Below are 24,243 nucleotides of genomic sequence, written 5' to 3' on the forward strand. Positions count from 1 at the left end.
TAGCAATACTAAGGTTTAAAGACCTTTACTGAACAAAACTTGCTACAATACCAAAAAGTTCTGTTTTGCAAAGAATGTTTCTAATGTTTCCGAACACTTTGCTTAATCATTTAAAAAATATTTACTAAGTAATGTTTATTAGCATTAAGCACTCCGGACAACAGACTTTAAAATATTGTGGACCTAAAAAAAATTATTGATGTAATGTCCCAAGAGTGAAAGGGTTTTGTTGACTTGAACATAAAAGCATTCTGATAAGGCAGGCACTAAATTTGCAGTACCAACTCCCTCCTCGCCTATACAATTTATTTCTATACTGCCTTGGTATTGCTGGCCGTACTCTTAGCTTACAGGGACAAAACCTATCGTGTTTGAAGCTGGTGGGCATTTTGCCATAGATTCAGTAGGAACAGAGTTTGGCATTTGAAAGCATACCGTGTGTGTTGAAATATGGACCTACAAAGTATTTGAACTGTGGTTTTACCTGCCTACACTACTGTTTTCTTTACAGCTGTTCTTAGATAAATGTTCTTTTAGGCATCTGATCTTTCAGGTGAACGAGCTGTTGCACAAACTACTTATCTTCTCCTATTTCCTCCAACTGGGTTATGTAATCTGAATCAGTTCAATGCATCTGATATCCATTTTTGCTCTTTATCTTTTGCTGCTTTTTAGATTGTGGGGGCTAAAAAACACAGGTGCACAGAATGTTCATCAGTGTCTTGCTTTTGTGGTTCTTCCTAGGTTTCTGTTGTTGTTGCAATGCACAAAGTCTAGCAATGAACAGGTTCTTGGAGAATGTTGAAAGTGAATACCAACACATGCAGGGTTAGTATTTGACTTGAGAATATCCCAGTGCAATTTGAGAGACTATAATCCTTTCTTTTGGATCGTTATTCCTTCTTTATTCCTCTGGTAGCAAGCACTGCCAACATGTCTGGCTTTCCAATGAAAAGGGACGCTGTATGAAAAGGCAAGGGAGGGCTTAGTTGGTTAGCAAAAGCACACAGAAGTGGCCCAAAGAGGAGAACTAGATAGGTGGACACATTAGAAATGAGATACAGATCCTCTACTGCTCTTTGCTCCTGCATTCAGATAAAAATGACCAGTAAAAATTCCGGTGATTTTGTGATCCATGGAAAGTGAATTTGTTGGCCAGCAGCCAGTCGCTAGTGGAAAGGTCCACATCACACAACTTCCAACACAGTAGGCATCTTCTGATCTGAAGTCGCAGAAGTTTGTTGCCAGATTCACTTGTAGCTTTAAACCAATATGGATTTACCAGAAGGCTACAAAGCAAATTTTAGCCTTATTATAGACCCTCTCCCACTCAACTGTCGTAGTGCTGGCAATGCACTTGTTCCCAGTGAATCACCTCATCCTCTCTCTGGCACCTCAACCCCAGCTGCAAGAGGTGGGGAGTCAGAGAGAAGGCACAACCCGAGGCAGAACTGTGAGTATGTATTCTCCTGCATTTGGTCCTCCACTGTGGGATCTCCCCGTGGCCGATGAGCTGGCATAAGGGTGGGTGCCTGACATAGGGTTGTGAAGGGAGTGCTGCGTCCCTGACATTCACATCTGGCCTGCATCTGTCCCTGGTCTCAGTGGAGGAAACAAGCAGAACATATAATCTGATCACTTCTAGACAGGGCTTGTGGCTGAAGCACGTTATCAGGACAAGCCCGAATCACTGCTACTTGGAAAGTATTGCTTTTTGAGTTCTAGGAAATAAAACTCAGAAACACAGGATGACAGAGATGGTGAGATATTACTTGTAATCCTGAAAAACTGAGCAATTTTAAATATCCAATTAATTTATTTTTTAATGCATTTCTTCTGTTTCACTGAATGGAAAGCACTCTCCTTTATGTACTTGTGTGTATTGAAACAAATCGGGAGAAATTGTCTATTGATTTTAAGATTCAGAATAGCTTATACACCATCAGAATGTTGGGAAGCATTTAGTTAATGCCCTTTCCAGTGCAGCAGGTTGATTTAATCAGCACAAAGTCTGCCCACGTGTAGATGCAGTCACTGACCCCTGAAGCACAGAGCCAAACACTGATAGCCTGACTCACTCCAGTGGGCAAGATTCAGATCTCACATAAAGACCAGGGAGTGGGACCTACCTATACAAAGCCTGAAACCAACTCATTGGCATAAATAGATTTATTCATTTGAGGAAGGGAACCAGGATTTACTTTTGCTGCACAGACCCAGTCCTGAGAATACATTTCACACATAGGTTTTCTTCTGGGTGAGAAGCCCCATTCAAGTCAGCATTGGCAGGACTGGACCCAGCTATTTACTCTTTATAGTTGGCATTGCCAGCATCAACATTTTTGTTTCAGCTCCGCATCAAAATTCATGTGGGTGTAAAGCTTTCTCAGACATAGAGCATGAGCACATGAGCCTCAACATTAATGAGGGAATCTATTAAGCTCTGCTGCACGTATGTGTGTGCAAGAGTGTGAGCATAAGCACCAATTGTATCTTGGCAGCAGGCTGAAGTGTCTGTTCCATTCATACCCTGCATTTTCGTTTGCTTACAACTTTCCTTAAAAATATCCCTTTGGGGCTGAAGAGTGCTATGCTTGCTTTTGGCTCAAAGGTGACTGAAGAAAATTATAGGAGCTGCTTCTGAGTTACAGGAGGAATGCAGTTCCTCCTGCACTCATCCTGCTGGCTTGGTGCTTGTGAACTGGCAGAGGAGCGAGATGAATGACAGTGCCCTCTCCAAAGTGCCCAGAGAAGGATTCTTATCAGCTGCTATCTCCTGCCAATTCTCAGGAACACTGCCAGCCTGGAATGATGGGGAGAAGTATATGGCAGCAAGGCCCCAGGTTTCTGAGATGAAACTCGGGGGGAGGGGATGGAGACAATGTCACTAGCTGCAACTGGGCCACTTGTTTTTCCTGTATGAAAGAAAGTCTCCAGAAATTTTGGGGAAATATATTGGTGCTCTTACCATGCTGGTAAGGCTGTGTTGCAAAGTCTGCTTTTCCCCTTGGAGCATCTGACTGAGTTACTGTGAGAGTGCCTGCTGTCAAGAAAAATGTGTAAAAAACAGTCCCTAGAAAAGAGCAGTGGGAGTGCACTAGGAATGCTTGCTGATGGGCAATGCATAGCAGACACAGAGGGCAGCATACCTCTCGCTCTTCAGAGGTGTCAGTGTTTGACACATCCACTGGAGAGTGTGAACAAAATGTAGGGAAGCTTGTTTCCTTTCTATCTCACACTTGGGAAGACATTTGTTACACGCATTTGTCGGTCAGGTAGCAATCCCGGTTTTGAAGGCATTTGCTTGTAGCTTTAATGACACGATCAATTTTGCAATGTGCAAGTTTCATGTCAGGGCAAGGAGAGAAAGGTGTTATAACACACCACAGAATTCAGAAGCATCATATTTGTTTTCCACCTCTACTTAGATCTCATATGGCATGGGAGCTCCTACCCAAATACCCTCCTCTTAAGTGAATGCAGTAAAATTATTTCTGATTGCCCCCCTCCCGTGAAACAGTACTGACTCACTTTTCTCCCTTCCTACCTGCTCTTTCTCATGTCAAAATTATGTTAGCTCTCGGGCAGCTGTTTTCTTTCTTGACAAAGTGAGCTCCCTTTTGGCGAACAGAACAGCAAGGGATGTCAATTGCTAGTTAACTGGAGCTGCAGGAGAAGGTGATAGAAGCTGCAGAGCTCAGAATACTGTGCATGAGGAAGGAGGTTGCATATTGGTCTTATATAGAGGCACAAAAGAGGAAATGTGAAAGGAACAATAGAAACATCAAAGCTGTCACCATTTCCAGAAAGAGGGAAGAGAATTTAAAAAGAGATGTCTGATTCAACATCGATTTGAGGAAGTTGGTTTTGTCTGCAAGGACATGATTTGGACTAGATGTGAGGACAGGGAGGAGCTAGAAGAAAAGCAGGTGCTGAAAGAACAACGCAGAGCAATAGGTGATTTCAGCAGGAACATTCTGTATAAGCTCAACGTGGGTATTTAGATGGAAGAGGGTGATGTATTTGAAACAGGAATGAACTGAGAATGGAATAATGTTCATTAGGAAAAGGAGCCGAGTACTTAAATTTTGATGGATCAGAATTCATACAAGTTGGACACAAGAGAATCACAGAATGGTTTGGGCTGGAAGCGACCTTAAAGATCATCTAGTTCCAACCCCCCTGCCATGGGCAGGGACACCTTCCACTAGACCGGGTTGCTCAAAGCCCCATCCAACCTGGCCTTGAAGAGAAGCAAAAGTAAAATCTGGCAGGTCATCATGTTACGTGTGGGCAGGAGGAATGTTGGAGGTGTAAACAAGCACATCTGGAGTAGTGGAAAGGGCTATCAATTAAAAAAGTATCCCAACTCCCTTGTGTGTTGTGGCTATTTTGCGATATTCCAGCAGTCCTCAGTGGCCGTGCCACCTCCTGCCCCCACATGTAATCTGGCCACTTTGCAAACCTCTGCTGGCTGCCTGGTCATGTTGGCAGCATGGATGAGTAACAACCACCACACACACAGGCGACTTTATTTCACTGTGCCACTAACAAGTGTTACTTTGACTGTAACTTTTCTATGTCCCAGTTTTGTTTTATCTTCTTAGAGGTGTTGCAAGAACAAATCAATTATTGTCCATAAAATTTTTGATAAAATTGCAATGGTGACGCAAATTATATTGAATTGTTATTATAGTCAAGATGGGGTATGACCCTAAATGTCTTTCATAGAAAAGCAACATTGGGTAATTCTTTGCCAAACTCTTTGAAAATGGTTTTGAAATTATTACACGGCAGTTAAATTGGCAGAGTTCTACTAGGCTGGGCAAAATTAGGCTACTCAAAAGTGCATCAATAACCTCGGGTTGCTGTATACAGTCAGTGAGTGGCCTGGTTCTAGCTGTGCAGCTCCTCTGGAGTTCTGTGTTGCCCGAGGTGCATGAGAAATGAACCATATAGTCCTAAAAGGCCATGGACACTGGCATATGTCATAGCCAGCTACATTGGGGAAGCCAAAGAGTTGCTGTTTCCTGTTTCCTACAGTCTATTCTATATCTCATGTCTCTAACTCAAACAGATGATAATTTCCATGGGCTGACATCAAATTCACCTTTCCTTAAAAATTTGGAAAATACTATAACCCTTAACAGAAAATGAAACTATGGCGATCATTGAAATGGGTCATGGGAAACATCTGGATCGTAACATGTTTCCAAATCACTTATATAACACTGAAAGTGTTTCCCAACCTTATTCATGTGGCTTCACTGCCTCTAGTTTTCCTCCTCATTGCTTTCTTGCCCTGTCACTGTTCCTCTTATTGTTCCCTTCAGCAGTTCCATCTCTGTTCCATCATCCCAGCCCTATTTCAAATTTTTCACCTCTCTGAAAATTTTCAACAGCCGTCTTCACTTCCTAGATTATGGTTGCTGAGGATTTTTGTTACTTCTTCCATATGCCCTCAAATCCTTGCTGATGAACCTGCTACACTTTATTAGCATGTGCTCAGCTTTGTGCCTCATCAGTTTTATGCCCCAGAAGAGCTGATTTGTAATAGACCTGAAATTCAGCCAAAACACCGGTTTTAAATCTGAAGCTACATCTGATTAATAGTGCCCACCAACCCAGAGCTTTCCTAATCATTTGCAATATTATGAACCATGGAGGAACCACAAAGATGCCAGCAACACTGTGAAGACCAAAGCACCCAGTCGGGCTTCAGGCAGGTACCAGAGTAGAAATGACACTGTTGCAAGAAAGTGATATACATAATAAATTACAGCACTCATGCTGAGGCGAGGCTTTCAGCACTGTACGATACACAGGGGGAGAAACAGCCCTGTCAGCTTGTCTGTCCTTCCCGGGTAGCTGGATGCCAGTGAAACACTGACACTTTGGGGAGCTTGTGAATGCAGCAGCATTTTTGCAGGAGCTGGATGCAGGTTCTGGAAGAACTTTTCACAAGAGAAAGAATGTTGTTTAGGTTTGCCACTTCGCTAAATACAGGGACTCCTGTCTTTACATTAGTTTCTCTTCAGATATGTACTCCTTTCTCCTTTCATTCTCAAGCACACCCAGGCACACAAACAAAAACAAATGAGTTATAAACTAATCAGACTTGTTTTCTTCAGGTTGGAAAGGAAAAGAAATAATATTTTGATTTCAATTTCCAAATCTTTGGGAGGTGCTCAGATATTATCTATCACAGTGTTTCAAGATCCTCACTGTAATGGTATCAAGTGGCTCCCAAGCAATTAAAAATCAACAAACAATTACAAAAATATGTTTTCCTATCACTTCTCTCATTTCTGCTTATGAACAACAATAATGAGAAGTTTTAACTGTGGGTTAAAACTGTGAGGTTTCTGTGTGTATGACAAGCTGCAAAAAGGCTAAATTTAGTTTTGGTTTTGGACCTCTAAGACCGAGGTCAATTTTTGTCCCCTTAGGAATGAGATATTTTGTCCAAATCTGGTCTCAGTAACTCCTAGAGTTGCAAGTGTCCTCTGTTTGGACAGTTAGTTTCACTGTTCCTGGAGAAAATGACAGGCATAATCAGAGAAGAACTGATGGAGCCTAAATTACTTAGGATAACTCCATGGAACTTCTCAAAAAGCAACTTGAAGTAGGGTGTTGAAATCCTGATCCTAGATGGAGTTAGCATAAAAAATATCCACAGTGTCAAAATTATTTATATCTCTGATTTACAGTGTAATTTGGAAATACTACAAAAAGATGATATATTCAGTGATATGTGTTGCTGTATCAATAGCCTGTAGCAGTCTCAGTGTTCTCATGGTGCAAAGCTTTATGCTAAAGCTGTCTTATCTCAGAGTCCACTGCTGTATACATCAGTGATTTATTTCCCCAGCATGGATATTTGGGACTCCAGAAGCAGTTCAGAAGGAGCCAAGAAATACAAACATGACAGTATCTTCAAAGATCCTGGCATTATGGACGAAGTAAGTTCTTCATGTGCAAGTGCTCCTTCCATACACACAACAATGGCATTATTTGGGTTCAGCTTTCGCCAGATGTCCTTCCTCTGACACCGATTTTCCTTACGCATTATAAACAGATAATCCTACTTATATATCCTGTCAAGCAGACGGAGCTGAGGATCATTTGTATACTGCTTCTGTTTAAGTTGCCTAATAACTATTTCAGTGGCTTCATGGATGAGGGACAGTTCCAAGACAACTCCTCAGGAGGCTCTTCTGGGAGAGGAAGAACATTTGTCTGCTGGAATCCTGTGGTTTTGCTGTATTATTTGCTGCTGTGCATTTGGGAAAGAGGAAAAGAGCCCTGTTGTAACAAGTAATGAAAGTTGCAGATAGCTGGGAGGTTGTGACTGTGCTTTGGCAATGCACAGTAAGGAGGTAACAACTCCAGTAGCTGTTCCTCATTGCCCACCACTGTGTCTGGGTCATATAGGTACCAGGCTTACAGAAGGCATGTTAAGGGACAGTTAGCTAACTTTTGTGAACAGCAACATTAAGTGACTTCATATAAAATCCCAACAAGCCAAGGACAGAGCCACCAAGTCCAAGACTCCAGAGAAGCATTAGCTGAGTAGCAGAACAGTGGGAGGCTGATCATGAAAGACCTGAAACCCACCAATTTTTTATGCTTGCCATGATGTTCATTTGCGAAACTCTTGGCAAACTTTCAAAGAAAAGTAACTCTGAGGAGAAGCATGATTGCAGCAACGACATAGCTCCAAACTCCTCACTGCCTGTGAACAGATTTTTCCTTTACACTTCCATTGTCCAAGGTGCCACTGAAGGGAGTTCCCACAAAACTTTCCAAGCCGAGAAGCATAAAAAAAAAAACCAAACCAAAAAAACCCTTCCTTGAGGGCGGAGAGACCCCCACATATCAGGCAGCGCCCGAATCCGCCCTGCTGAACCCTCAGGGGCCCACACGCGGCGGCCAGCCCACGGGGGCAGGGACACCGCCCGCCCTCAGGCATCGCCCAGCTTCGGCGGGCTGCGCCTTGCCCTGCCTTGCCGCGCCTTGCCTTTCCCCGCTCCCCTCCGCCGCCACCCGCGAGCCCTGAGGGGACAGAGCTGCCGCCCCCCCCCCCCCCCCAACGGTCAGCCCCGCGCTGGGGCGCGCGAGGCGACACGTGACACGCCCCCCCTTTTTCCCCTCCCTTGTTTGACCGAAGAGCTTCGCGCCGATGAAGAGGGGCGGTGTGTGTCACGTGGGCGGGGCGCCGGGGCGCGTCACGTGACGCGGGAGGCCTCTCCCCCCCCTTCCCCCCCCCCCCCCCCCGGAAAGATCCGAGGAGGAGCTCCGCCGTCGCCATTTTCCTTGCGGTGCCCAAGTGTGTGTCCCCTGTCCCCGGCCGAGCGGAAGGCGCGCAGGGGGAGGGGACGGCGGCTGAGGGAGGGAGGGAGGGGGGGGGTGGGCGGAGGAGGAGGGGTCCCTGCTCGGGTGACAGGTCCGTCCCTGAGGGCGGAGCGGGGGCCGCCTGCGGCACGGCGGGGTGTGGAGTCCGTGCAGCTCCATCCCCCGGCTAGTCCTCCCGTCCCGGCCCCTGAGGTGGGAGCGGAGCCGCTCTCGCTTCCAGCGCCGCCAGCAACCCGCCATGTCCGGCCAAAGCCTCACCGACCGCATCACGGCGGCGCAGCACAGCGTGACCGGCTCGGCGGTCTCGAAAACCGTCTGCAAGGCCACGACCCACGAGGTCATGGGGCCCAAGAAGAAGCACCTGGACTGTGAGTACCGGGGAGGGATGGCGGCCGAAGGGCTTTCCCCGCGCGTCCCGCTGGGCTCCCCTCTGTCCCGGGGTCCTGTGGAGCGGAGTTCCGGCAGTGGGGCTGCCTCATTTCCCACCGGCCTCGCAGGATCGTGAAGCCTCCTCAGGCGGAGTAGCTCTGTGTGTTTCAGCATAGGACACTCTCATGGTCGGAAGGGAGGGCGGGGGGGAGGCGTAGGATCGGGGACGTGGCGATGGAGAGCTTGGGAGAGGCTGTTAGTGTATCTGCTCTCCAGGAGTGGCCTTATTAGCTCTTCCCTATACACAGGGCCCTGGAGAATGTGAGCTTCTGAAGGACAGGACTTGCCCCATACTTCTTCCTTGGAGAGAGAGAAACACGGATGCCAAGCGGAGGAATGGGCTGTAATTTCTTTACTAATCGATTTCATTTGTGTTTTGCTAGGGCAGCACTCCCCCATTCTGTAGAGGAGGTGCAGGAGTTTTAAGAAGGAATAGCTGGTCAGTTATCTTAATTATTTCCCAGATAGTCTACTAGAAAAAAAAAAAATGCTTCTCTATCATTCTTATAACTCTTCCACGTAGAAGAATACGTGAAATGAGTGCTTGAGAGACTGATCTCTATCAGTAAGGGTGTTCTTAGTCTTAACATTCTAGTCTGTCTCCTTTGCTTGGGAAAATGAGCATAAGAAGACTTCTTTAGACCTTCAGTAGCTGAGCTTAACATTCCATAGAGGAACTGGCTATTTTCCAGCTTCTATTAAAAATAGATTCAAGGTGGGAAGTCTTAAAAGGTTTTCTACCAACTCTGTTCCATCAAGGTGATTATGAAGAGAATGATGAACACCAAAGTTCATATTAGTGTGTCTCCCACTAAGCTATAAGGTCACAGGACTGAGGTTGTTCTTGGCTTGAATACCAGATTATTTTGCATCTGTTTATTCAAGGCCTTTTAAGGACCCTTCTCTCTTCTTTCCACCCCACCCCCTCACCTCCATTTTCCCCAGTATGTAATGAAAGGTACTGGAGAGAGTTTTGCGGCTATGCCTTCTGTGTGGATGCTTTCTCCTTTCCTCCCACCCACATCTGTGAGAAGGTTGGGTCTTCATGTGTCTTGAATTTCTGCCTTCTGAGTTGGTCTGTATCCAGATGAGAAGACCAGATGATAGTACTAGGATTAATTGTACTGTAGTTACTTCTTCTTTCCACCCAAACATGTCTGACTTACAGGCTTAAGAAATTCTTGTTTGGTGAGTACCTGAGAGGGATGTGATCAGTTTTTTAGGTTAGCCCCAGAACACATCTCACTTTCTTTCTCGTATTCCCTCTTCCACTTAATCTTCTGCCTGTAGACGAAGTAGTAACTGAATGGCTTTGCTATTTTTGAGTGGCCCAGGGTGACAGAAGGCTGAGGAGATCTTTGGGCTTTAAGAAACCTGGTCTCAGGTAGAGAACACACCTTGTCATATGGCTGATGTATGAAGTCATAGTGACACTGGGTTTCACACAACAAAAGGGAAATATTACGGGAAAAAACCTATCAGGTTTAGCCTGGAGTAGTGCTAAAAGTACAGTTTCTGTAATAAGGCATTTAGCAGCTGAATTATTTCATGGTATCGGCTTTATGAAAAAGAGTATCGAGCTGACTAGACAACTGTTCTTTAGACTGGCGTGTATATAAAAGGGGATGGCGTTCTGAACATGATTGCTGGGGGTGCATCCTAATTGAGACCTGTAGGATGATGCTGTGGAAGGGTGCTGGAAAACTATCTGGTAGTAGTTGCTGGATGAGAAAACCATTAATGTATTTCCCTTGTCTACTCTAGGCTGTCAGAAGTCCCAGTTTCTACCTCTTTCTCAGAGAATTCTTTTATCAGAGCAAAGCGAACTTGGGGTTTTTTTATTAGTTTTACTAATGGTTGCGATCATGGGTAGATAAGTTTTGTATGAATCCTTTTTTTCACAAGCTGTGACTTAAGCCCCATCTCTGATTTGCACATATCTTCCTTTTACAACAAAAAGTTTAACTATTAGGTAAGTCTTACGAACTGACATCTCACTGTGAATGACAATATACCAGTCTTCATAGGTGGCATGCTGCTTAAATATTTTTCTAATTAGTGTTTATTGTGATAATGATAGTTAAAACTTACTTTGCTAAAGGTTGTGTCCTGAACAAGTTGATAAGCTGAGTTTTCTTGTACTGTCCTGGAATGAAATCTTAGTATTGTAGCATTTTCTGTGAACACGACATACATTCTTGTTAATGTGGTATGTACATATCTCAGTATCTCTGACTGTTCTGTTTCTGAAATTCTTTCTTTATTAAGCTTGAGCCATCATGAACACACTTAAGTAGCTCAGCCTCACATTAACTCATACAAGTGGGGAGAAATCTAACATAGGTACCTGTGCAGATGTTTATTCCTATTCTTATTGTCTTGCTCTTGACTGTCTAGGGAATTCCAAAGCAGAAGTATTCCACATCCTGGGTTTGTATATTCCCTCTGTATTTCCTTCAGTGACCGTTACCTTAATAATCGAAGAATGTAAAATGGCATTCTTAGCCCATGATGACAAAAATATAATTACTCCAAAAAGCATTTTTTCTCTCCCATTACAAAGCTTAGTTGCTTTTTTGGTTTGAGGGGGAAAGAATTCTAATTTACAACTAGTCATGGCCTACGATAGGTAACAACAGTCGTCTTTTGGTCATATACTTTCACTCAGGATATGTTTGGTTTTTTTTTTTTTTTTCCCTCCTGTTTTGATGGTCCAGTCTTAGAGCTGGGATAAGGATTCTCTGTTTTGTAATACAGGTGCTGCTTTTGTAATGATGGATTACTTGTTTTACAGTAATCAGACAGGTTTAATAGTCTTGAAACCCTCAAAGCATAGTTAATGAAATTTCTTTTGCAGAAAACCTAGTTTCACTAGGACTTTGTCCTAGTTTTCATACCTCTGAGCAGCTATAGCTCAAAACTGGTTTGTGGGTTTAACTTGTATACTGAGAGTTATACAACCCTTTCTTCCGTGTTTAGCTTTTTGTTGCTGTGTTCAGTGCTGTATAGTGATGCTACGAACAAGTGCTTTAGGTTGTTTGAATGCACAAGGTGCTGGAAAACTTGTCAGGTTTCACTCTTTTTTTACTTGATTCTAATGGGGGTGGGTGTGTGTGCTTGCATATGTATCTGTGGTGGATAATTAATATTAGAAAAACCAGAAGATACATAGTTAATGCCACTTAAGGATGTTTCATTAGGTCAATTCAGTGAAACTGCTGTAGAAGTGGTATCTCAGTAGCATAAAAATGTTTATGTATATGTGCATGTTGTGGTGTGGAGTAAACAGCTTTGATGTGAAACATATTTAGGGTTGGGTTCTTAGATGAGTATGGCATAGTAACCCTATCTGCTTGTAGCTAATGGAGTAGCTCTCTTTAAAGGAGAATGTGGATGGATGGCTTGGAAGGAAGTTGCAATGCTGTAATTATCCATCCTTAACAGGAAATCTCTCTATAGTTATTCCAGAGTGTAATTTCCTTGACTTCATTGTGAAGGAAAATCTGTATTTTTAAGAAAGAACCCTGTGCTGTGTTGGGCAGATGTTTGTGAGAAGCTGTGTAAGTGAAAGTAAATTTGACTGAGCTTGTTGGGAACTTATCTCCCAAGTCCCTAGTGTCAGCTGGTTTGGTTTTGTCTGGAGTCTGCTACTAGTACAAATAAAAGTCCAGCTAAAGACTTGCTTTATGTCTGTACTGGGGACAGCCCCTGCTTCCAAATCAGGCTGTACCCAGAGGGTATGTTGTGGAACTGGGGGACAAGGATCATGTTTTTTCCTTGTATCTCACAAGAGATATTTAGTAAAGCTGGGAAGAAACAGCGTTTTAAGTGTTCGCCTGCCTTTATATACCAAGGCATAACTGGATTGTTTCAGTGATGCAGTGAGTTAAATCCTGGTGTCTGTGGATACTACTGTATTTTCCATTAAAAAAAGATAATCCACGTTCCTTTTATGGTAATGTAGTACTTCACCAAATTCATATTTTCTTTCTGGTTTTGGCAGGATTACCTGAAGTTTCTTGTGGCTTTGCCTCACATTTTATAGTTGACTTAAATTTCTGGAGGCAATCCATTGTTATTTTTGCTTAGAACTATTCTGTGTAACTGTAATTATTTTCAATACAGATAATTGCATTATTACAACTTTCTTTTGAAGTATTCACTTTTCTCTCTGAGTTCTTCCATGATTCCTTTATCATTTCTTCCTTAGCCAACTTTTCCTAACTTTTTACTGGCATTCTTTTGGAATATTTGTTTGTGCCTTTTAGCAGAGTATGAGAACTATCATACTCTTCTAGACTGCCAGAGGGCTAATTTTCTACCACAGCTGCTCATTTGAAGAAAGAATAGCCATTTAGTTCTGCAGCTGTTGTTTCATTTTACTTAGCCTGAAGCAGTATTCTACTTCATATGAAGTAAGGAGGAGAAGCTGTAGGACACCTGCAATCAGCTTACAGTGAATCTTCATGCTGCCATTGTTTCCCATCAGCTGTGGTTATTCAGGTGTCATGTAACTGTGGGCTATAGCTCTTGTTGTGATTTAAAAAAATTTTTTTTAATGGTGCCGTTATCTCTTACATCTTCTAAAAGTGATATTTGGAAGAAGCATTCTTTTGCAGTTCAGCTTGTGACCTAATGATCTGGTTCAGTCTTTAGTTCCCAATCCTAAATCAGTTTTTGATCTGTAGATGTGAAAGTTTTAAGCTGATCCTAGTGACTTGGTTTGCAAAGTAACACTAGTTTGCATAATAATGTGGAGATGACTTATCCAAGATGGAATTTAAAGCTTCCCTTTTTTGCTTTGTTTATGTTGTATGTAAAGTACATAATCAGTAAACTACTGACCATTGTAGAATGCTGAGAAAGTTCACTTATAAAATGTTACTGACATCCTGCTCTACCTGGAAAATGCAACATGTTTTCTGAGGCAGAGACACTTTTTGTATTTGAAAGCTTAATGTTTTAACAGCTTTCTTAAATTTAAGTTTCTTAATATTTTTCAAATCTTTTCACTTGTTAATTCTCAAACATCAATTACTTCCTTAAAAATAGCCCACTGGTCTACTACTGTTCGGATATGCCCACTCTTATTTTCTGTAGACTGTGCAGAAGCTGTTCCTCAAGCATGTTAAAAGAAATCATGTGAGTACTGTAAATGACTTGCATATAAAATCTTGAAGTCCAGTAGTGGGACAGATATTAAACATTTCCAAATAGTTCATAATAAAAGATTAAAACAATAATGTCAGGTGCATGTTTGTTCTTCTGAATATTTTAGCAAACTTCTGCTGCAGCAATGAAAACTTTGCTTTGTGTCAACTGATCTATTTTTTTTTTGTCCATCAGTTTGTGAGTTTAACCATTTAAATTTCCTGCTAGTTGAAGTCTTAATGCCAGAAGTAGTTGTAATTTGGAGCTGAATGTTATCTCGCAAAGGTTTAGGTAGGAGAGAGATTTTGTTACTGACTGCGTGTGCCCTGGATTAGAAGAAATGACTGGCCAAAAAGCTGCAGCCAAGTGGAAAGAGATGAAGCTGATGTTGATATAAAATTGCTGTGTTTGATATTTTTCTTGCTCTTCTAGTAGTTTTTCTCCATTGTGAAATGAGATAGTAGAGCAGGCAGAGTGTGAACTTTTCTTAACTATGTATCCCTCTAAACGCAAAGGAGTCAGGAATACTGTTATACTTTGTATTTCACCCCTAGCTTTACATCAGAGCTTTATCAATTAGCTGGTAGTTTCTAAACCTCAAATTAATGTTAGTAAATTCAGTGCGAACTTGTGGTACTTTCCAGTGCACTAATGGCAAATCCAAGTTATAAGTAATATGTGGCAAATTAGGTATTGAAATTTGAGAAATTAGGGAACTAAGCTTTATTTAACTGTGTGAAAATAACTTAATGAAGTTAAGTGTTTCATAAAGACCTGACAATTACGCTGGGTTTTCTGATTGTGACTAAACATCTCCTGTGCTATTTTGCTAAAGGAGTTTTATTAAAGTAATGCTTATCAAGATCATTTGCAATATTAAACATGAGTAAATTAATCTCTTACAAGTTTTACCTCAAAACAGAGGGTGTAAAGTAACAAGTTCTACACCAAAATTTAACTTGGGAATGTCAATTCCTAGCATAAAGCATAAGAAAATTTACTGGAGTGAACAGTGGTGACATAAAGGGAAATCATGTGGGTTTATTTTAATTCTTATCATCACATACACATGGTCTATGAAAAAAAGTACAAAAGGTGGGGTTTATACTCATTCTGAGCTTTCCTATACAATTTCTCTCAGACCTATGTTGATTTACTGAGAAAGAGCTCTCCACATGAACCCTTTTCTTTTCTTCTGAAAAGAGACTTTTGAAATCCTCATTTAACATTCTTTACTTCTTCCTCCCAAGCAAGCAGTCCTTCAGTCACAGCATCTATACGCTCTAGCAGCGGTGATACTTTTGCTTATGTAGGAAGTGATAAGTTTGCACGGGTTGAGAATGCTCTGGTATTTCACATATTTACTCAAAATATGGTACTTGCAGTAGCATGTAGCTCAGCTATTCCAGTCATCAACCATGTACTATGACATCAACAAAACATCTTTATTGTTTGTCACCACTGACAATTTTTAATAGTTAATTTAATACAATTTAAAACACAAATTATGAATTGTTAATAATAGTTTCCTAGTCAGATATTTAGTGTATAAAAAAATGTTTTTCCATGTTAATAGCTTGTAAAAACAGATGTTTTTTTTATCCTGTTGAAAGGGGTGATAATGAAATCCATATCATTCCTCAATTAGTTTTATTCAAAAAAAAACCAACCTGGCAAAACAAAACTAATCCACTGGTATTCAGCTGCATGGTCTAAGTTTCTAAAGTTACAAAGGTAAACTGGATTTCAAGACCCAGAACGAATAACATACAAAGTTTTAAACTAAACTTGGGTTACAAACAGGAGTAAACATGCTTTTAATATTTTTTTTTTTCTGTGCCTTAAATCTGTCAATAAATCAACTCAGAGCAGCTCTGTGATTTCTTGTGCTATCTGCCAAATCAGAAGGTTGGGTGTCTTGGCTATCAAAAGGTAGAAGTAGATGTCTTCATGTTCTTTGGTGTTGTTACGAGCTGCTTGTAACTTGCTTTGCTGTTGGCAATGTTTGGATTTTTATGGGACAGATTTCAAGCTGTAATTCGATATGGCAATGTTTCTCTACCTGTCTCCTGCTTTTCAGGTGTGTGCTTTTTGGTTTGGGTTTAGTTTTGTTATGTAGTATTGTGTCCCTCTTTTTCTCCCCCTTCTCCCCATATGTTCAGAAATCACATTAGCATTTTACCTATTTGTTTACAGTTGAACTTTGTATATTTGGCTGATATCTCTGCTGTTGCTGACAAATGAGTTGATATTTAATTGGAAATTGAGTCACACCTAAATTTGATTTATATCCCCCTTCCCCTTCCTCCCGCCCAGTATTGCCATCATAGTTGCAGCCATCAATGCAACCTATTTTTAAACTTTATGAATTTTTCTGATCCACAGCTCTGTGTGTATTCTTGACCTGACCTCGTTTTTGATGTGAAATGTTAGAAGTTGTTTAAACTATAGTGATAGTTAAGCTGCCATATTGAGTATGGTGGTGTATTTTGATTGGATTTAATTTTGTCCCATTTTCTATTTGCTAGAAACAATAGGTGTTCATAATTCAACAAATATACTTTTATGAAGAGATTAGAAATTACTTTAATTTAAAAATCAGCCTGTTAAGAATATTTACTTCATTATGTATGGCAGCTACATACAGCTGTAGTTCACAAGGCAATTCTTCATTTCTGTATGGATGTAAAGCTAGCTTCATAGTCTATCTTACTCATGAAAAGCCTTCATCCTTCTGTCTTACAAGGGGTACTTAGGTTTAATATTTACATAAGTGATTATGTCAGTTTGTAAGTTTTAGGGGTGAAATTCATGTGGCTTACTTGCAATTACTTTTCACCATGAGCTGCAAACTAGTACTTTTCCAAGTCAGTTGCAGATAAGCAAGAAAAAAATGCCTTTCTGACCAATATCCTTGTGCTTTTTTTCCCCTTGATAAACCAAGTTTGTTTACTCTTTAGAAATATACTGTAATCCTTACGTAGATTTTAATTTCAAATTAATTCTCAGGGTGACAGTCCATGTCACTTTGCTTTCATTGATATAGATATGTTCTAATTAGCTGGTTTTTATTCAAATTACTGAATTTGGATTTATTATCCTTTTAATATATTTTTAAATGTAATATATTAATAACCTGTTTAAATTCAGTAGGAGTTATTTCTCCCTGGAGTGCTTGCATTTTAGTCATGCATATCACAGTACAGCATTGCAAAGTGAAATTTAGAGTATCAAAAATATACATGAAGTATATTTTAATCATAGGAATGAAAGAAAAGTCAATGGAAACCAACTAGGAACACTTTTTGATTCCCGGGCTGTAGTTAATTATAATAAGGATATGCAGTGCATAGTAAGCTGCTGCATTTGATTAGCTGTCTGATGCAAAAATCTCAAGTTGCACAACTCCTAGCTGTAAACTGTTTCAAACAGAGGGACTAAGCACACTATGTTGTGCTTTGGGGAAAAATGATGGTCTGGATACAGACTTTTATTTTTAAGTTCTTGATAGTTAATAGAGAGTTAACTCAAACTTGTCTTTCAGATCTGTTCAGTTGGAATGCTTTGCCCCAACAGTAGCATCATTAAGCCTATCATATGTAACAAACTAAAACATAAATAAAGTAAATTGCCTAGCAGCTTACTTTACATTAAAAATACAGAATATGTGAAGTTTCAGTGCTGAATTTGGTGTGTAAGTGGATGGAAATACAGAGATGCTTTTGTGTTAGTTCTCAAATACCAAGGAACAGCACAGTTAGTTCAACCTCTTATGTTTGGAATTGTATGTTATCAGTTTGGAGCACTTACATTTCTGGGGGCTGATTTTCTGTTTTGTGTTTTGGGGTTTTTTTGCTTATTGTTTATACACAGTTATTTTATGAAGAGACTTTCTTCAGATTTAATTATATGTAAGTAAAATATAGTGCATTAGAGGAGATAGTTTTTGTCCTTATTTTAAACTGTTAATGAGGAGCCTTTGTAGACAGGAATGTGGTCAGCTTCTTGGTATGTAGTAGGGCTGACACTATATGTTGTAACACCTAGTTTTACTATAGCTCCATATTCTTTTTAGCTGTCTGAGGTTTTAACCAGTGAACAAATCTTACTTTGAATCAAATGGAATAACTATATTTTGCATTGTTAGAGATTTTCTTTGCTAAACAATTTAAAGAGGGAATCTGGCTGAAGTCATCTTTCCTTTTACTGAGGACCAAAAGGCAGATGTTATTTACTTCTGCTCTTGGCTTTAGTTTATCTTAGAGGCTGTTTGTGATAGGGACATGTCTTTGTGCATGGTAAATACAGAAATTCCCATCTGAAATCTGTGGGATATGGAGGAGTTCCTTCTGTATACAACTTCCCTTACTGGTCCAGTTTCAGACTTAAGGGTTTGAATCTCCATGTTTGCTTTGAAACGCTGTGAAATGTGATAACCACAATATCGCTAATAAAGTGCTTGGGAACAATTTCTAAAATGAGAAGAAGGGAAAGAGCTGATCTGGATTTATGAAACTCAGGCATAACAGCATTGCTGTAAGGGGGTGGGTTCCCCCTTGAAAGGTCCTTTGCTTTTTATACACTGAGAATCAGTAAAGCTTAATGTTTGGTGCTGGAAAATATAACTTAATTTTTCCTCAGTGAAAGACCATTCCTGCTCCACCCTGACATGTATCACAGGATGTTTTAAAACTTTTACTCTGAGCAGTTTTGATATGGGCTGTAAAGGATGGGTTTGATCCTTTAGCTGTTGTGCCCTTGTAAAAAGGTGCTATTCAAATGTACATTCAAGCTGTACTTGGGATGAACCGGGATGAGTTTTGTTTGGTCAGGGAGCTCCAAATATCTCATGGGAGATGTCTAAATTGAAGAAGGAAGTTAAAGCTAAATTAGGCAGACATTTCCAACATTTCTATTAATAGCATAGAGGATTTTAGCTGTTCCTTTACTTGACTGCTCCCTTTCATGGGAGAGCTGCACACTTATAGTACATTAGTGTCACTTGAAACAGTTTTGTGATGATACCTGTGTTTTGATGGGGCAGAGAGGTGATTTTTATTTATATATTTATTTTTCTTTGAGCTCCAGTGCTTTGTTTTATCCAGCTTGTTATAAGTTTGTGTCAAAATATGATTCTGTATTGGCCAAAAGAAAACATATGAAAGTGTTTGACAGTGACAGATCTCCTTTAATGAGTTCACCTACTTCAAGTGCAAAATGTGAAATAGATGGTATGGAATTGATGGAGCTTGCATTAAAATGGCTGCAAAAAGTACTCTAGATCCAGGTATCTTGAATGTTAGTTGCTTAAAAGAAAATGGTAATTTAGAAAGCAGTGACACTTTTTTAACCAAAATTACTAGAATTTTGCACATCACCAAATATGTTAGCATGGAAAGAACAGCTTCATGTGTTTTATTACACTTATTTCTCCTATTCCTGCTGGGACAGATGAAGATTAGTCCCACTTAGGAGCAGATAGAAGTCATATTGAGATGGTTGGTATGTAGATGGCCTTTCACATAAAGATATCAGTTGTGAGATTTAGGGGAAAGAGCAAGGAATAGAAGGAAAACACAATTACATGTGTAAAATCCATTTCAGACTTTATACCATTGTAACAAATCATGGGGACTGAGATAAAGCTGACTATTTTTCTTTCAGTGTTTCAGCTTAGAGAAAGATAGATCTGACACATTATGCAAAACTGTGTATTCAAACTTGCTGTATAACATCAGGGAGTACAAAATGCAGCCTGTTTGATCTCTGAGATACCAGCCCATACACCTAATTGTGTAAACCTGTGCTATCTCATGTGATTTTCTGCCAGTCACTTTGTAGGAGAAGGCTGGTGTTGGATTTTCATTAAATGATGAATATTTGAAGTTTGGGGATTTGCTGCTTTGCACATTCAGATCATTTGTCAGGATTTTTTTTTTTTTTTTTTCTTTAAGGAAATTAATTGTGTGTGACAATAGGCAAATAATTTATATTGCTTTCTACATTGGTCTGTTAACTAAGATTAAGTAAGGAGAGCTTTGCAGCAAGCTTTGGGCAAGTGTTTTTATTGCCCCTGAATTGTCAGTGGAGTGAGAACTCTTATGGTAAAATCTTGAGGATTATTAGTTTGGGGCTGACTAGCTTCTGTCATAGAAACTACAGGGGAAAAAGAAAAAAGTATTCCTCAGCAAAACTCCCTCATGAAATCTGTGTTTTGTTTTGTCACTTACTAGTAGCATGATTTTCTTAACTTTGGTTTATTTTCCCCACTTTTCCCATTTTTCACTTTTGTTGGACTATTTCTTATGTCATGGTTAAATCAGAGCTATAGTTTCTATTAAAACCTGTTAAGTTCTGTTCAGTCAGCTAAGATGGTAACCAATCATCTGACAGGGAGGGCAATGCTGTAGATATTTCCTGAGAGATCAACAGAAAATTAAGATATACAGATTTTGTTTTTCCTCACAAAAGAGGAGATATTGCATAGCTGGATTGTAGCATGATGTGTGTAGCGTTTATGTACTGGGCTTTTGATGCTTCCTATATTAAAATGAACACAAATTACTTAAAGTAATTTTTGCACCTTTATGATGGTGGAAGAGCGTGATTTAATATTCATACCATTTTAGTATATGACTTAAAATTCTTTGGTGTTAGGTCCAAAAGTCTCCCTGATTTTTCCCTTTGTCAGATTAAACTCCCAATTTTGCTACTCTGTAAGTATATGAAAAGCAGTTAAATGTGGAGTGTTGTTTTTTAACTAATATATTGTAGTGGCAAAAGGACCTATAATAGATGCTGTTGCATGATTAGAATCTCTTGACAGTACAGCTTATTTTGTACAGCAAACTAGCATGAACTCTCAACAAAAGAAAGTATATTTTCACAGAATTCTATATCTGTTGTTTTGGTGCTTTTCTTGCCAGTAATTAGCCGGACGGCTCTTTACTGTAGGTGCAGCTGTAGATGATGGTATCTGCCAAGAAATATTTCCTACCATGCATTTAAATATTTTTACAATTACATGGAATTTATTGTGCTATGTAATTTCTGGTTTGCTGAGGACACCAGTACACTTAGTGTGCTGCAGGCATTGCACAGTTGGGAAGGCTGCATAGTAGAAGGTATGTTTTGGCATGAATGCTTTCTAGAAACTGGAAAACGTTTGATGTAGGGAAGGTCATAGTCCAACCAGAAAACTTTGCTGTGTGGAGGTGTATATACACATCTTCATCTGCAGTTTCAGCACTGATGGACGTATGCAAATACAGAGGCATCACTTCTTCAATGCAAATACATGTTTCCTGACAGCTCCCAAAGGCATTCAGGGAAAATGTGCTATTCTTGCTCTGAATTAGATTCTGTTTAGAAGGAAATTTAATTTCCAAAGTCTTATTTTAAAATGAGGGAGAAAACAGATACTCCAAACAACTTTGCTAGAGTAAGACCTTTGAGCTACTGAAATGAAACAAGTATTGAAGTAGAAAAACCTGAGGTCACATGGCTTTGGTTATTATCTTTGGTTTTGTATATTAAAACTGTCTAATTAAAGATGCGGCACTGCTGTTCAAAGGAAAAAAAATGTGAATTACATGTGTGTGATTAGCTTTAAAATAAAGATCAGGAGAATTTTTTGGCTTGAAAATCTGTTCAGTGAGATGTGGTGGCAGGTCAGGCTGGTGTTAATGCTTGTTGGTGGTTTCAGTTTCACTATGCTGTAAAGTGATGGTACATCACTACTACAAATATACTTTGCACATTTTAGAATAAACTGATGTAGAAGTTAAACTAAGAAACACCTAAAATACAATTGTGTGAATACTTTTTATATTTAGAAGATGCATAGATTTAGATTTACGAACTGAGCTAGAGGTGTTTACTGACAAAATGTGTTGTACCTGAAATCAGGTATGTTTTCTGTGTTTTGCTGTAATGCAGGATTCGGGAAGTCACAGATGTTGGAAGGTGTCACAAGTACTTTGGCCGCCTCTGGGTATACTTTTTAACAGGTTTGATGTGAATCCTATGTGGACCTGGTGAGCTCTGGGGCTGGAAGCTTTGAAGACAGGCACTTTAGCTTTATCACAGATGGCATTAACAGCTCTGGGACTGACTCCCACAGGTTGAGATCAGGAGTTCTTTGCAGGATTGAGGGGGGTTAGATGCTGAAGTGAACCCTAGTTCTGTTAAAGGCCCACCTTCTTGAAAAAATAAAAGTCATTTTGCTGCAAAACAACTGTAGAGTTGTGGTCGTTGGGTTTTTTTTTTTTGTTCTGCAGAGTCTGCTGTTGTCAGAATGGTTTCTCTGAGTCGGCTGGGCTGCAATAATGTAATAAGTATATGCAATAATGTAATGCAATAAAAAGCTGCTAGGTAAGGGCATTTGATAGTACTTCGCATGAGTCCAGGAGGTATTCCAGAGCAATCTGCGAGGATTGGTTGCATAGTATTGGCAGTACAACAGAGGACTGTACATGTGTTTCACAAGTCTTGGTTTTTAGCACAAGTCTATTAGCACAACTTCTTTTTATTGTATGGAAGTGTAATAGCTATGGAGTATTTACAGACTAGGTTCATTTGGAGCAGAAGGAAAGGGCTGTAAGTTCATGCTATAACTAAAAATTTACAGTATGTAAAGGCAGATGGCTTGGGCACAATTCTTGTTGGAGAGAAAAATAAAAACCAGCATGATAATATATTCAATGTGTACATGGTGATGAAGAGACCTGAGGGTTAATATCTTCAGCCTCACATATTGATCTCTATCAGCTGTCTATAAACCATGTTATGTGCCTTTTCTATGCACCTTAAGGTAATATCATAGCATAAATTCGCATGTATGCTGACTACTTGAAATAGCTTCATGTTTGCAGTAGGAGATAAAAGTAGTGTTAAAGTTATACAATTTTCAAAGTAATTAGTAGTCTTCAAAATAGAAATCTTCCATCTAATGCAATTCATTGTGCTCCAGTCTGTCCACTGTGTATAACGATCCACACGATAAATATTATATTGGATACCTAAATATTTATTATAATTTTTAATATAGTAATTTAATGTTATAACCTAATATATTCAACTTAAATATTTATTTCAATATTGACTCAGATGGCTGTCATTCAAAATCAAAGCCTGTCCAGCCACCTGTCCTAATGCATTCTCAAACAGCTCTGCTCATACTGAACCCTTAAGGTATGTACCTGCCTTCTAGCTTGTCAGAACCTAAAAAAGTGGATGCATCCTCAACTGTTTGCAGTTATGTGCTCTGAGAATACCGACTTCATGTTGAACAAATAACTGTTAATGATTTTATTCATGAATGCATTGAAACTAGCATATGATCAGTGAAAAAGAATAATTGTTTGTCCCTGGTTTAAATAGGCCAATGTGTTAAATACGCAGATTGGATGTACTGCTTATGCAAGAATTGTCCTGTTAGTTGGCTGATACAGGCATTTTTCATCTTGTAATCAAGAATCACCTTTAGAATATGATTCATAGGCTCAGTATGAAGCATGTTTGTAAAGATAGGATCAAGGCTCTAAGTTTACAAATAGTTTTCAGTGGGAATAATGTGCTAGTGCACGTTTGGGAGCTAATACTTCTTTTGGACTAGATTTCATGATAAAATGCTTTTAAGAGGTACTGTAGGAACTGGATATAGAGCAGAAATGTTCAGTAGTTTTAGCATGTCTTGCATATTTCTCAGCCTTAGGGTGCTGAAGCTGATTTGTTGTCTTATTTAAAGGAAGAAAATAAGGTCTTAAGAGTAATTCATTATTAATAACACTTGGAACTTTGCATACATATTTATTTAGTTAGTTGAATTCAAATTGGCAGAACCTGATAAACATCATCTGAAATGAAATTTTTTGTGGCTGTTTAAGAAAATGTGAATACTGAAGAACAGCAGACAAAAAGGAATTGTAGGGAGAGGACATGGAAAATGAAACTTCAGAAATATAACTAATATAATTTCAATACTTCTGTATTGATCCATATTTTAAGATTTTAACAAAGATAGTTCTCTCCTGTTACAACTGATCTTGATGTCTGCAGGTAACAAGCATGTGTTTTGGTGTGTTTTTTCTTCGTGACTCTAAGTAATGCATGGGAGAAGTGCTTCAATACAGGCTGCTTACATCAGTTTGCAATCAAATTGGAGGATATTTGAAGTGGAGAATATGTCCATATCAGGTTCTAATGATGCGTTTTATTAATAACCAGTATATTGGAATATACTGTGTGTTAACAGAGAATAGCATTGTGCTGGGAATCTTTGCAGCTGCTCTTCAGGGCGAGACTAGA

The 24,243-nt window shown here is 39.7% G+C and overlaps 1 protein-coding gene across 11 annotated transcripts in view; it reads left to right on the forward strand.

Moving 5' to 3' along the window:
• The first annotated feature begins 8,419 nt into the window (after positions 1–8,419).
• Positions 8,420–24,243, forward strand: part of PICALM (phosphatidylinositol binding clathrin assembly protein) — a 71,078-nt gene continuing 55,254 nt past the window's right edge. For all 11 annotated transcript variants that reach the window (XM_032990732.2, XM_032990734.2, XM_032990733.2 and 8 more), the window contains exon 1: positions 8,420–8,723. In XM_032990732.2, coding sequence (XP_032846623.2) covers positions 8,594–8,723 — 130 coding nt within the window. In that variant the 5' untranslated portion in view covers positions 8,420–8,593. The remainder of the gene's footprint in view (positions 8,724–24,243) is intronic.

This window comes from Tyto alba, unplaced genomic scaffold, assembly GCF_018691265.1.
Source record: "Tyto alba isolate M040663 unplaced genomic scaffold, T.alba_DEE_v4.0 Super-Scaffold_2, whole genome shotgun sequence".
In the NCBI taxonomy this organism is placed as follows: domain Eukaryota; kingdom Metazoa; phylum Chordata; class Aves; order Strigiformes; family Tytonidae; genus Tyto; species Tyto alba.